The sequence below is a fragment of the Drosophila gunungcola genome, chromosome 3R (genome assembly GCF_025200985.1).
Source record: "Drosophila gunungcola strain Sukarami chromosome 3R, Dgunungcola_SK_2, whole genome shotgun sequence".
NCBI classification, from domain to species: Eukaryota; Metazoa; Arthropoda; class Insecta; order Diptera; family Drosophilidae; genus Drosophila; species Drosophila gunungcola.
The window spans coordinates 15,269,631-15,281,120 of record NC_069139.1 but is presented as its reverse complement, the minus strand read 5'-3'; the positions used below and the strand labels follow the sequence as shown (position 1 = coordinate 15,281,120).

Genomic DNA, 11,490 nt, shown 5'->3' with positions numbered 1-11,490 from the left:
AAACTAACTACTAAACTGAAATTAACAAAATCATGTGTTTGCAAAGCCAGCAAACTGATGGACAATTACAATTGATTTATTGAATGATTGTAATGTTTATTACCACCGATGGTTGCCACTAAATATCACTAATATTATTTGCAACTCATTGAATAAACGAAATGTGAGCAACTTGGCAGCACCTTTTTGTTGTATTTTATGTGGCAAAAATAAGGCATAGCCAACTTCATAACTATGTCGGTGGACTTTTCTCCCCAGGGCAAATAAAATAAAAACACTACAAAGGAGTGAGTGCGATGAGGGAGAGTGAGTGAGATGGCTTCCCGCACGGCAAAGAAAATGGCGTTAGCTGCAGCGCATAGAATTGCAAATTCAATTTCAATTCAATTGAGCATGTGTTTGCAACGGCACATCCATATGCTCCTATGTTGCCATCTGTAACTGGGTGTGTGTGTGGGTGGGTGTGTGTGTGCGGGTGTGCTGGAGTGCTGGAGTGTGTGCGTATGCGTGATGTATTGTGAGAGGGAGGGCATTGTTGCGCTCTTGCTGCTCCGCTTGTTGCATTGTCACTTATGGGCTGAAAGCGATACGGATCTACAGCGGCTTTGTCAATAATCAAACTCGATTTAAATCGAACTTCTCGCATTGCCACGCACACACGGAATCCACATCTAAATTTCAACGATGATTGCGTGTGATTCAGATGGTTTTTATTAAATTACATGCTATATAAATAATTCGCGTCCGTCTGTCATTAGGAAGCCGACAATTAATGCAATCGCTGCTCATTAAAATTCAAATCATCTCTCCTCGTCCGTCCGTTCGTCCATCCGCTGTCATTATAAACATTTTTGCGCCAAATGTTAATTAGATTTGAATTTTGGAATATTTTCCCAGGCAAAAGCAAATAAGGCAGCGAAAACAATGGCAGTGCTACAACAGTGCGCTCGCATAAAATGCAAACACAAATCGACAAATATTATTTTTATGTGCTTTCAATGATAATTATTTCGACGAGACACCAAAACTGACAGCCCCAAAAATCGAAATGGTTGTGGTAATGGAAATAGCACCGGGCTTAGGTTGCGTATGCGTAATATGCTATAATCAAATTAAAATTTAACAAAAACTCTCATGATTGCAAATTAGTTGCTGAGAATGGGCACCAAATTGAAATTGCTATCGATTTGCTTAAGGATTTTAGATCGGCAGCGTATACATATTGATTTGAGTGTCGAAAATTTATTAGCTGTTAACCGGAAAATGGAAGAAAACTGCGCTGAGTTGCCTCCGGAGCTGACTCCTGCCAAAAAACGGATCAAAAGTTAAATTCCTGTTTGACTTTTCATTCGAAAAATTGGATTTTGCATTTAGCCCGATGCCGTGGAAAAAGTTTCCGCCCATCCCAGCACACTGGGATAAGCCGCTCACAGAAATGCAATGCTCAACGAAAATACGAAAAACTTTTTTAGTTCCACAACTAATTTATCAAATTTCAGAGATTCGTTCGTGCTCTCTGCATCTCTGTTTGAGTTGGTCCACCCGCTTTCGACTTGGCTTACAGATTACAGGGGCCGAAACAATGGCCATAATAATTTCAATTATTTAAGTGACAGCAGCAGCAGCAACAGACCTAAGCCAGCTAAATGCATAAACAAATCCGGTTGTCAATTTGCTAATTGCTGTGGTCTTGCCTTTTAATTGCCACCGCAATTCCGCAAAAATGAAAATGCCACAAAAAACTCCAATAAAAATCCAAAGCCGCCAGCAAAAGTGGGAAATTGTGGGTGCGCACTGTGGGCTTCCTGCCCTCTGGCATTGCTAGCACAATTGAAGCGTGTTATTAGCTCTAATTGTTATAAAGCCCCTTTAATTGGGTGTCTGATAAAGTTGCGCCGAAAAGAAAGCCCAAGCCTCCGGAGATCCTAGCCGACATTCACCTTAATGAAAAAAGGGCTTTTGTGAACCCATTAAAGGAATAGGGTGAGGTGAGTTGGAGAAAAAGGCTCAGCCGGCTTAGCAATTTCTTTTTCAGTCGGCCTGATAAAACTTTCTCGCAAAGTATTTTTCACACGCGCCACAGTGCGTATGCGTAATCTAAGGTAACCGAAAAAAGGAAACGCAACAACGAGAACATGGGCGGAGCATGGCTTTTATTTTTTTTTTAGGAAGAGCATTTTATTTTAAGCGTCTTGTTAACATGGTTTCATCGTGTGGCTTAATTAATTTTCAATGTATTTGCGGGTAGGATGAGCCCCTCGGCCAGGAATAAACAGAACCCAATGCCAGGCAAAACAGTTCGCCGACCCAGGCAACGTGCCCGAGCATAAAACTTAGCTAATCCACTTTCAATTAATTGCAGAACGAACTCATACAACAAGAATGACTTGACCGGGTGAATTCATTTGAATTTCCCAACGACCACCGCTCAGTATTTTTTAAAATATCACACAGTATATATCGGTATTATTAAGAGCACATATAGTAACTAATAATGCAATAATTTAATTTATTTGAACTTGTTTTTAAACCTTTGCTGGTCTTTATATTTTTTTTTATTTAACAAGCAAAAAAAGGAATCTTTGTATATTTATTCCTAAATAAATAAAGCTATTAAGCAAGCAAATATTGAATGTGAAAATAATACAGAAATATATAATAATCTATCGATTTTTTCCAAGTTGGTTTCGTTAATTGAAATCAGACTCCTCTTTCTGTAGTAAAAAATGTCTTATATATAAACAATTTTGTCTGCAAACCCATTTTAAAAACAATCTCCTAAAAAAACAAGGATTATAGCTGCTTTGAAATTTTCCTTGAATTAACCATTTCTCGAGAGTGCCAAAAGAACAGATGCTGCGGTCAAACATTTTCCACGCCGCGGATTGAGCCCAAGACAAATGATGATGCATAAATAACGCGCCGATAATCCCGCTTAAAAGCTCTAACATTTGTTTGGATTTGCCAGTCGCCTTCCAATATTTGCTTTATGCACATAATTTTTAGCTATTACTCTGGGCACCGCCACTCGACTGGTGGTTAATGTCGCTCGATTTGCAGGCCAAGACGAATGGCCATCGATTTATTATCGATGTCTGGCAGAGCGGTTTATTAATATGCCCAGACCGCAAGGTGAAGGGATTTGATGGGATAGATGAGCAGGCGATGCAAACCGAAGTGTTGCCCACATTTCAAAGCCGAATCGGAGATTGGGAGAGGTGCTCCATAATCGTTTGCGGACGTGTAGTTGTCATCAATGCAAATACCACGCAGCGCACTTGTCAGCACCACCTACATCCACATCGACGACCTCGTCCACATCCAAATCCTCCACCGCATCCTCCGCACAATCCACATCCTCATAGGACGAGCTTGGCAACATCGATGGCGTCGCATGATTGATCAAGTGCGTGCATGCCAGGGACAGTGTCAAGCTGTCTGCCTCGCCTCCACCAAGCGAGAAATATTTCTAAGCTCAAAATCGTTTAATATTTCTATTGCCTATTCGGAAATTTCCAGATCTTTGAAACAATGTTTAAAGGTTGTAAATAGAATGCAATTACAAAAAAAAGGAAGAATTAAATAAATAAAAAATATTATAAAAATATAATAATTATTTTATATACTTTATATATTTTTAAACTTTATGAATAATTTCAAAATTTATTTTGTATAAAATCCTATTTATATGTATTAAAATTCCTATTAATCTGCTTGCCCATTTTACATTCCTAACCCCTTATTTAATTTATGGAAAGCCCAAATATATTTCAAATTACATGTAGAATTAATTTAATTATTTATTTTTTTACCCATGGTACATTTTTCTCAGTGTTGGGATGCAGCGGGATGCTCCAAGGTGGAACTCGTTGCCAAACCATTTTTCTGACATTTAGTTGACAGCGCAAATTTTTATTTGCCCGTAATGTGCCCCCAACTTGGACCCGGACATCTGGTCCCTCATATAAGGTCCATGTATATACGATTTCCCTGATCCATTCACAGCGCTCGTAAGTGCGGCTGCCGTCATGTGAGTGTTTAAAAAGCATTTCACGCCGTCCAACGAGCACAAGGATGGGTTTATGGACAAGGTTGAGGACGAGGACGAGAACGAGAATAAGGCCAGGACACTCGGCAGAGCTGATTTGACATTTATCACTGCACTGGTGACTTTCGATTTTTCGCTGGACCCCGGGAGCGGGATTTGGCATTGATGGAGTCGTTTGAAGCATGCCAAACGCATTTTGGAGGCTGTGCGAAATTTTAATGAAAACTGTTCTGTGTAGGGCAATCCCCTGAAATGGAATTGGACGGATTGGGAGACCCAGACCCATCCACTCGGCCAATGTGATAATCCAATTGGCAGGCACTGTGCCAGTGGCCGTGCGATTGCGGGTGTGTGCCACTGTGGCAAAGCCCGGCCTTGTCTAATGTAATTCGTGATTCAGCATAAACTGCCGGTCGGCACGCCCACAACGCCCCCAATGGATTTATTGGCAAGCCCTAAAAGTTGCGCATACACTGCAAAAAATGAACTAGAGTACATAAAGCCGGTAAGTATTTTATTATTAAATAAATATTTAAAATTAACTTACAGGTATGTCTTTATTGTGCGAAAAATAGCTAACTAAATATACCATAAATTACTGAAAAGGTAATATTATTTAAACAATTAATTATAGGACAAGAATCACAAAACCAACGACTGGTAACAAAATTCATTTCGTTTCATTCAAAAATAAGAAAGAATGAACTAATTAAATTTATGTATTCAATTACATTATTAAATATTTTTCAAACGGACTTCAAAATATATTTGTTTTAATTTTTTGTTGAACGCTTATACACTATAAACAGCACAAACAGATGGCAACGAAGTCAAGCACGATTTTTAATTAGATATTAAATATTATTATTTTATTTATATATCTTTTGCATAGATTTAAGCTAAAGACTGCTAGGTTTTTAAATAGAAATTAAGATATAAAAGGTAAATAATATAGAAAGCTCTAGATACTAGCCAGCACCATCGAAACCCCAAGTTCACCTTGATTTCCTAAGTGTGATTGGAACTATGACTGGGATAGGATACCAAAACGGATTGGAGGCTCAGTCTGGGCACTGTGCTGGTGCTGGAACACTATCAAACGGTCGGATAGGCCAATTGCCAATTGTCAGATACAATTTATTCCCGCTCCCCTAGATGCTGCCACGGCTGCACTAAATGCGAATTGAAAATAAAATATTACACAGAGATTGCTGCAGCAGTGGCATCACAAGGGGGGCTGAGTTGGGCGGTAGATCAAAGGATGGCGAAGTGGCATTGGGTGGCGGAGTAGGTGAGCAGCAGCAGAAAGAGTAGGTGGACCGGGGAAAACACCAAAGACAAACAAACATCGAATGCAGCAAACAGTAACACGATTATGCCCATGGCCATGAGCGGAGACAGGGACGCCGATCATCAGGACCAAAAGGAATCGTAAAACAAAAGCGCCAGATAGTTTGCACCGAATGCCTCACTGTTATAGCTATATAGCTTCTGATTCTGGTTCTGATTCCGATTCTGTGTCTGCTCCTGCTGCTGCCGGTGATTGTGGGCGCCATTGGAGGCAGCAGCAGCAGCCCCAATCGATTGTGTGCATTTTTTCGGTGGCGTTAAGTGTTGGCTCTCGGGAAAATGGAAGGGAAATTCCATGCAGGGAACTGCAGGGGAATGCTGCTGCTGTCGTCGTTCTGATAGCGAGCACAGACAGACTGCACCAGCAATTTCAGAGAGCCGCGGGGAAAAGGACGAAGCGCAGTAGCGTCATCCATGACTGTCCTGTTTGTTGGGGAAAGCACATTAGGCTGGTCCTTAAAATGTTTGATAAATAAAAAAAAATCATAGGGAAGTTTGTTTTCGGAATTCTTATCTATTAATGCATCTTGGAAAATTTCAAAAACAATTTAAAGCCTTGATTTTAAATAACATTAGCCAATTTGGAGACAAATACACAAAATAAATTCAACATATTTAAAATCTGACGGGATATTAATAACAATCTTCAACAAAACATTCAGACATTCAGAAGTTTTTTCAAATTATATTTAATTTTCACAAAACGAAAACTTTTAAAAATATGTAGTAAGGTTTTTTAAAAACTTGTGCTATCTTATGTTTGAGTTTAAGACCACCCTAAAGCAGTTCATCCCAGTTGGGGGTCAGGGACAGATGGAGATACGAGTGCAGCACAGTGCAGTGACACCTTGAGGCGCTGTTGGCAAACTATAGAAATCACATAAACGCCACGCCCCCGCCTCAAGTCCTTTTCCTACCACCTCCCACAACTCCGAAAAGTCCAGGTCCGAGCCCGCATTCCCAGCATCCAAAAAACCGGGCATAAGTGTGGAAAAAGGGGCATCTAGGAGATCAGAGACAGCCCACATGCGATGGCCGTGGAAAAGAAAATGCAACGTAAAAATGCATAAATCCGTGGGATTTAAAGATTTCGCTGGAATTTGTGATTTCTCGCATTCGCTTTTTATTTTTGCACGTTTCGCTTGCGGCTACCGCATTTCTTTTAGTTTTTAGTTTTGCCCCTTTTTATTCGGTGTGGGTGTGGTTATGTGTGTGTGTGTGTGTGTTTGGGGCGTGACTGGATTTACGCGTTGTTCGTCCTGGATATAAAAAAGAGTCCTTTTCCGTGGCTGACACATCCATTCCCAATTCCCCGCTTTGACTGTTTAACACGCGCAATCAGCAGCGCTACAAATTTCATATGACATTTTAAGTTGTTTTGCATTGCCACGCCCCTCCCGAAATCGCCCAGCGATTTCAGCGATTTGCTTTCAGCGACAAAAATCCACGACAGCGCTTTGTGACTTTGGGGCATAATATTTCCACGCGCGATTCGCATTCCACTTGCCATTGTTCCATTTTGCAGTTTGAACCTTATCATTTTTTTGTTTAGCGCAGCTCAAATGCAGATTTTCACTTTTTGCTGAGAGTTTCCATGTTTCCATTTTCAGATTGCACATTGCATCATAGCAGCAATTTCCATGGCCAGGAGTCAAACATGTAAGTGGATTTTATTAATTAGCGAATATTTGGACAGTAGAAAACCATTGAGTCTAATTGCAAAATCGTGTATTTGCTGCTTTATAGATTTCAATACGAGTTTATTGTAATGCACGTTAACATATCGAGGGCACAGCCAATCAGTTCAAACCTTTCAGGAACTATAATAATACATAAAATAAATTGATTAAATTTATTTTCACTCAATTAGCGTACAAGGACAAACATTATTTCGCAGGCTGAACTTTCGAACAAAAAAGAATTCTTTAAATTTTGGGTTATTTTGGTTTCCATGGACATTTCCGAGTGTTTTCCCTTTATAAGCTACGTGATTTAATGAACTGTTGATTTGGCAAATGCGCGATCCCGGATGGAAACGCACATATTGACAGACTTCCTCTCTCTTTCACCCATCTGTCTGCCGTCCCGCTCATATTTGACTTTTGAGCTATGCGTTTCAAACAGTTTTTCAATGTGACAGGATGGCAAAGTGCTTGCACAAAGAAAAATAGAAAGCAATTTGGTAATTAAATGTATTAAAAGTAACACTTTATAACTATGCATAACACAACACCTGAAATAAAAACTGAAACCAATACGTACAAGAAACACAAATACAAATATTAATATATAAAAATATAGTTCTGATATTTTATTTTGTATTTACTAAAAGGCACTCGATGTTTTTCGGCATGTTTCCACAGATGAAAAATATTTCTTTATATAGATCATTGACGTTTTAATGTCAAGGATATAAAATAAGAATAAATGTCTGAAGTTTTTGTTTTTTTTATCAGTGTGCTTGGGGTGGAGGGCTAGCAGACGGAACAGCACGAAATTATTTAACATGTAAATCAAGGCAGAGGCGAAAAATCTAACAGAGTTGAAAGCGAAACTTTTTTAATTTCAAAGCAAATAGCGGAGGGGATTTTTTGAGCGTAGAGGATTTTTATAGCAGGGGAAAATGCGAGGGGGCGGGGGTTTTGGGTCAGCTGGATGGGTGGGCGTGGCGCTTGTGCAGATTATGAGGCGGTGGCAGTGGCGAAATCGCGATGATTATAGTCACGTACTTGTCACTCCAAACACCATCCACCACCCACCAACCAACACCCACCGCCCACCGCTGAGTTGTAATTACACATGTGTGCATGTGTAAGTACAGTATCCGTGTGAGTGTGTAGGTTGGCAAATATTGACGCTCAACTTTTATTTACGCACACAAATGTTCAAGTTTCCAACAAAAGATAAATATGAAGTATTCTAAATCGTTGCCATGCCGAGCTAGAACTCCCCCACCACATCCCCATGTTCCCCATATTCCCTGCTCGGTACTCTGTGCCATTTACTCATTTAACTGACAGTTAAAATTACAAACGCTTATCATGTACCAGAATCATATCATACGGAATAATTTATTATGCCCAACGCTTAATGTAATTCCCGAGCAGCGAAATTTTCGCTTCACATGGCGAACGATGAGGAGTTCGGAGGCACAAGGATATATGTAAGGCTATAGACTGGGGGGTGTCTGGGTGTGCGCTGGTTAACTGACTGGTTTTGTCTTTGGGATAGATGGAATAAAGTGCGCAACATACAAAATGAATATGTGCGCATACACACACATAGTTTTATTTGCTCAGCTTGCCTTCTTTCATTCGAGACCCTCGCGTAATAGACATCGTACATATATCTATGTATATATATATCTATGTATATATATATGTCTATATATATATATATCTATAGGATGGGTGTGCGCTGGCTTATGCTCTGCACCCCGGGGTTAATTAAGATTTTGCCATGCATTTGTTTGAACAAATGGTGTTTGTGCTGGAATCGAGCCGAGTCAGCGAAATGAAAAACTTTTATTAGTTGTAATCCCTAATTAAATTAAAACTGTTCCCTCTAATTAAATGCGGGCTGAGTGCGTGATATATGATGAATGTTGAATTAGATTATTAATTTTACATGGCTCATCCATTAATCATTGGGGAAATATTCGGAAAGTTTTGGTAAAAGTATAAAGGATCCATTTTGTCAAATTATTTGACTTTTTATTTGACTGTCTAATAATATTGATTTTGCGTCGTCCGTAAATATTATTTTATAGTTATTAAATAAAATTTGAATATTCAACGAATGATTTTTAAAAAATCTTTGCGAGCAATTATAAAAAGAAACCTATTAAAATCTGCTATTAATAAAGAACAGATATAATCAGAAAAAGCAGTCAATAATACAATTAAATATTTATTCGAAAAAATATTTTAGTTATTCGATTGCCCTATAAATTTCTCGTATACATTTGTGCGAATGTATTTGATTCTGTATGGGTAAGGCATTTCACATAATTCATTAATTATATGCAAGCTATTGACATTAATATGGTGATATATTCTCACTCGACACTGAGGCAACAACATCATCAGACTTATTTAATTTCGTGCACTGAATGCTATTATTTTAGAATCACAAATTGCTAAATAAACGATAATGTTCTCTTAATATGCCTATACAAAATAAAATCAGACGATTTTTTAGAACAAAAATGATCAGCGATATTAATGCCTTTATTTAAAAGCTCAAACCTCAAAATGTTGTCTTCACAAAAAAATCGTCAACAGACAAATGTAAAATAGTAGTACAATAAAAATACTCAAAGTTTTAAGAAGCATATTTAATTTTATTTAAGTGATTTGCATAATAAGTATTTAACGATTGTTTAAACACTAATCATATTTTACCTTCCTGAGACTGTGTCACGCAAATCAAAAAAATCAGGAGTCAGTTTTATTTAATCTATTCTAGATTTTTTTCAATAAATAATGTATCAATTAAAGAAATTCATGGCTTAACCGTAGTAATTAGGAAATTCCTTTATTTAACTTGATTCTATCGCTAAAATGTTAAACTATGTGGTAATTTTTGAGTTGCACCAATTAATGCCTGTTTTCTCGCCCTAATATTAAGCTTTTTATAATTTGGTAGCTCAAAACATGCTTTTAGCTTACCATTAACATGATTAAAAAGACCTAAGGGTGATGTTATTTTTTTTCTGTTAAGAACCTTATATATAAAGCCATCTAAGAAGACACAGCCTTCCTCGTGGAAACGCCCACAAGAAGTACGTATCCAGGCTTGTAAGGGTCCAGTGCAATTTGTTCGACTGGTTCCAGGTGCTGCTCCTTTAAAAGCTTCCACTCGGCGGTAAAGGCTTCCTTGCTGGGCACTCCACCATTGTAACTATCCGCGTGTAAATAGGCCAAAAAGTGACCGCCAGGAATGAGAAAATGCCTGGCGTTTATTATCAGCGCTCGAACTTGATCGGAATGCGGCAGATCGGAGAAAATAATGTCAATGCTGGCGGCGACCTGAAGACGGTACTTGTACGGCAGTATGGCATCCTCGATTACAGGTACGATATTCGGACGCCGACTGGCAAGAGCCGCCAGCTGACGACCAGCCCAGGGACCCCGCTCCACGGCATAGACCACTCCGGATTCACCGACAATATCCGAAATGTGCGACACTGATCGTCCGAAACCGGCGCCCAAATAAAGCACTTTTGAGCCACTTCTTAGGTGCAATTCGGATGCACCTCCCATAATTCCGGCTGCCAATTTGGATTGAAAGGGCGACCAGGCCCGGAATTCACAGCGTTTGCCCCGGAAATCGGAAACAATCCTGTGCTCACCGTAATCATCCATACTGGAGCTTGTATTCCGGGTGAGCAGTTGTATGGCATCGAAACGATTGCGTGACAAATAGACGCCGGGATGGCGGTGTGGTTCAATGCGGTTTGGGTTCGCCACCGTGACCTCTTGTCCTTTACCTTCTCCTCGACCATGATCTAGGATCTGACCTTGGTCCTTAACTTTGTTTTGCTCCTTATCCGTCTCTTGCAATTCAATACCTTTTGCTGAGGTCTTGTCTGAGATCCTTGCTGAACGCTTTTTCAAAAATTGGTTGGAGTTATGATCTGGCGGAATAATGGAGTTCTTATTCGGGGTCCTAACCAAAGCCTTGGCTTCAAACTTCGGTGGCTCAGAAGAAGCTATCTTCCTAGGAGCGCCTCCTCCACGAGCCTTGGTTAAGCGTGGCCACCGCCTGGAGCTGGATTCCTTGCTCATCGGATCGATTCTATCCAGATGCTAGACCGAATTATAACCTCATCGATTGGGTAGGCATCAAACTTTGAGGTGGAACCCCTGGTTGAGAAGATGGGAGAAATTTAAGTAATGGGTTACTTAAACATATATATTTATTCTTGGTTTAGTTATCTAAAAAACATTTGTTCGTGAAAAAATAAATCAATGGAATATTCAGAGTTTATTTCGCAGAACGGCAAATTATGTTTATTAAGTTTAATTGTCATGCATAAAGTCAGCTAAGTTCTAAAAACCTTAAATAATTTATTATTTTTAAGCTTTTAA

General features: G+C 39.3%; 1 protein-coding gene across 1 annotated transcript; it reads right to left on the bottom strand.

Annotated features, from left to right (window-relative positions):
• Positions 1-9,985: 9,985 nt before the first annotated feature.
• Positions 9,986-11,269, bottom strand: LOC128261933 (uncharacterized). The gene is made up of 2 exons (XM_052995892.1): positions 10,069-11,269; positions 9,986-10,016 (listed from the first exon to the last, which is right to left on the bottom strand). The coding sequence occupies exon 1, from the start codon at positions 11,185-11,187 to the stop codon at positions 10,141-10,143; it is 1,047 nt and encodes a 348-aa protein (XP_052851852.1). The 5' UTR covers positions 11,188-11,269; the 3' UTR covers positions 9,986-10,016; positions 10,069-10,140.
• Between the last annotated feature and the right edge of the window lie 221 nt (positions 11,270-11,490).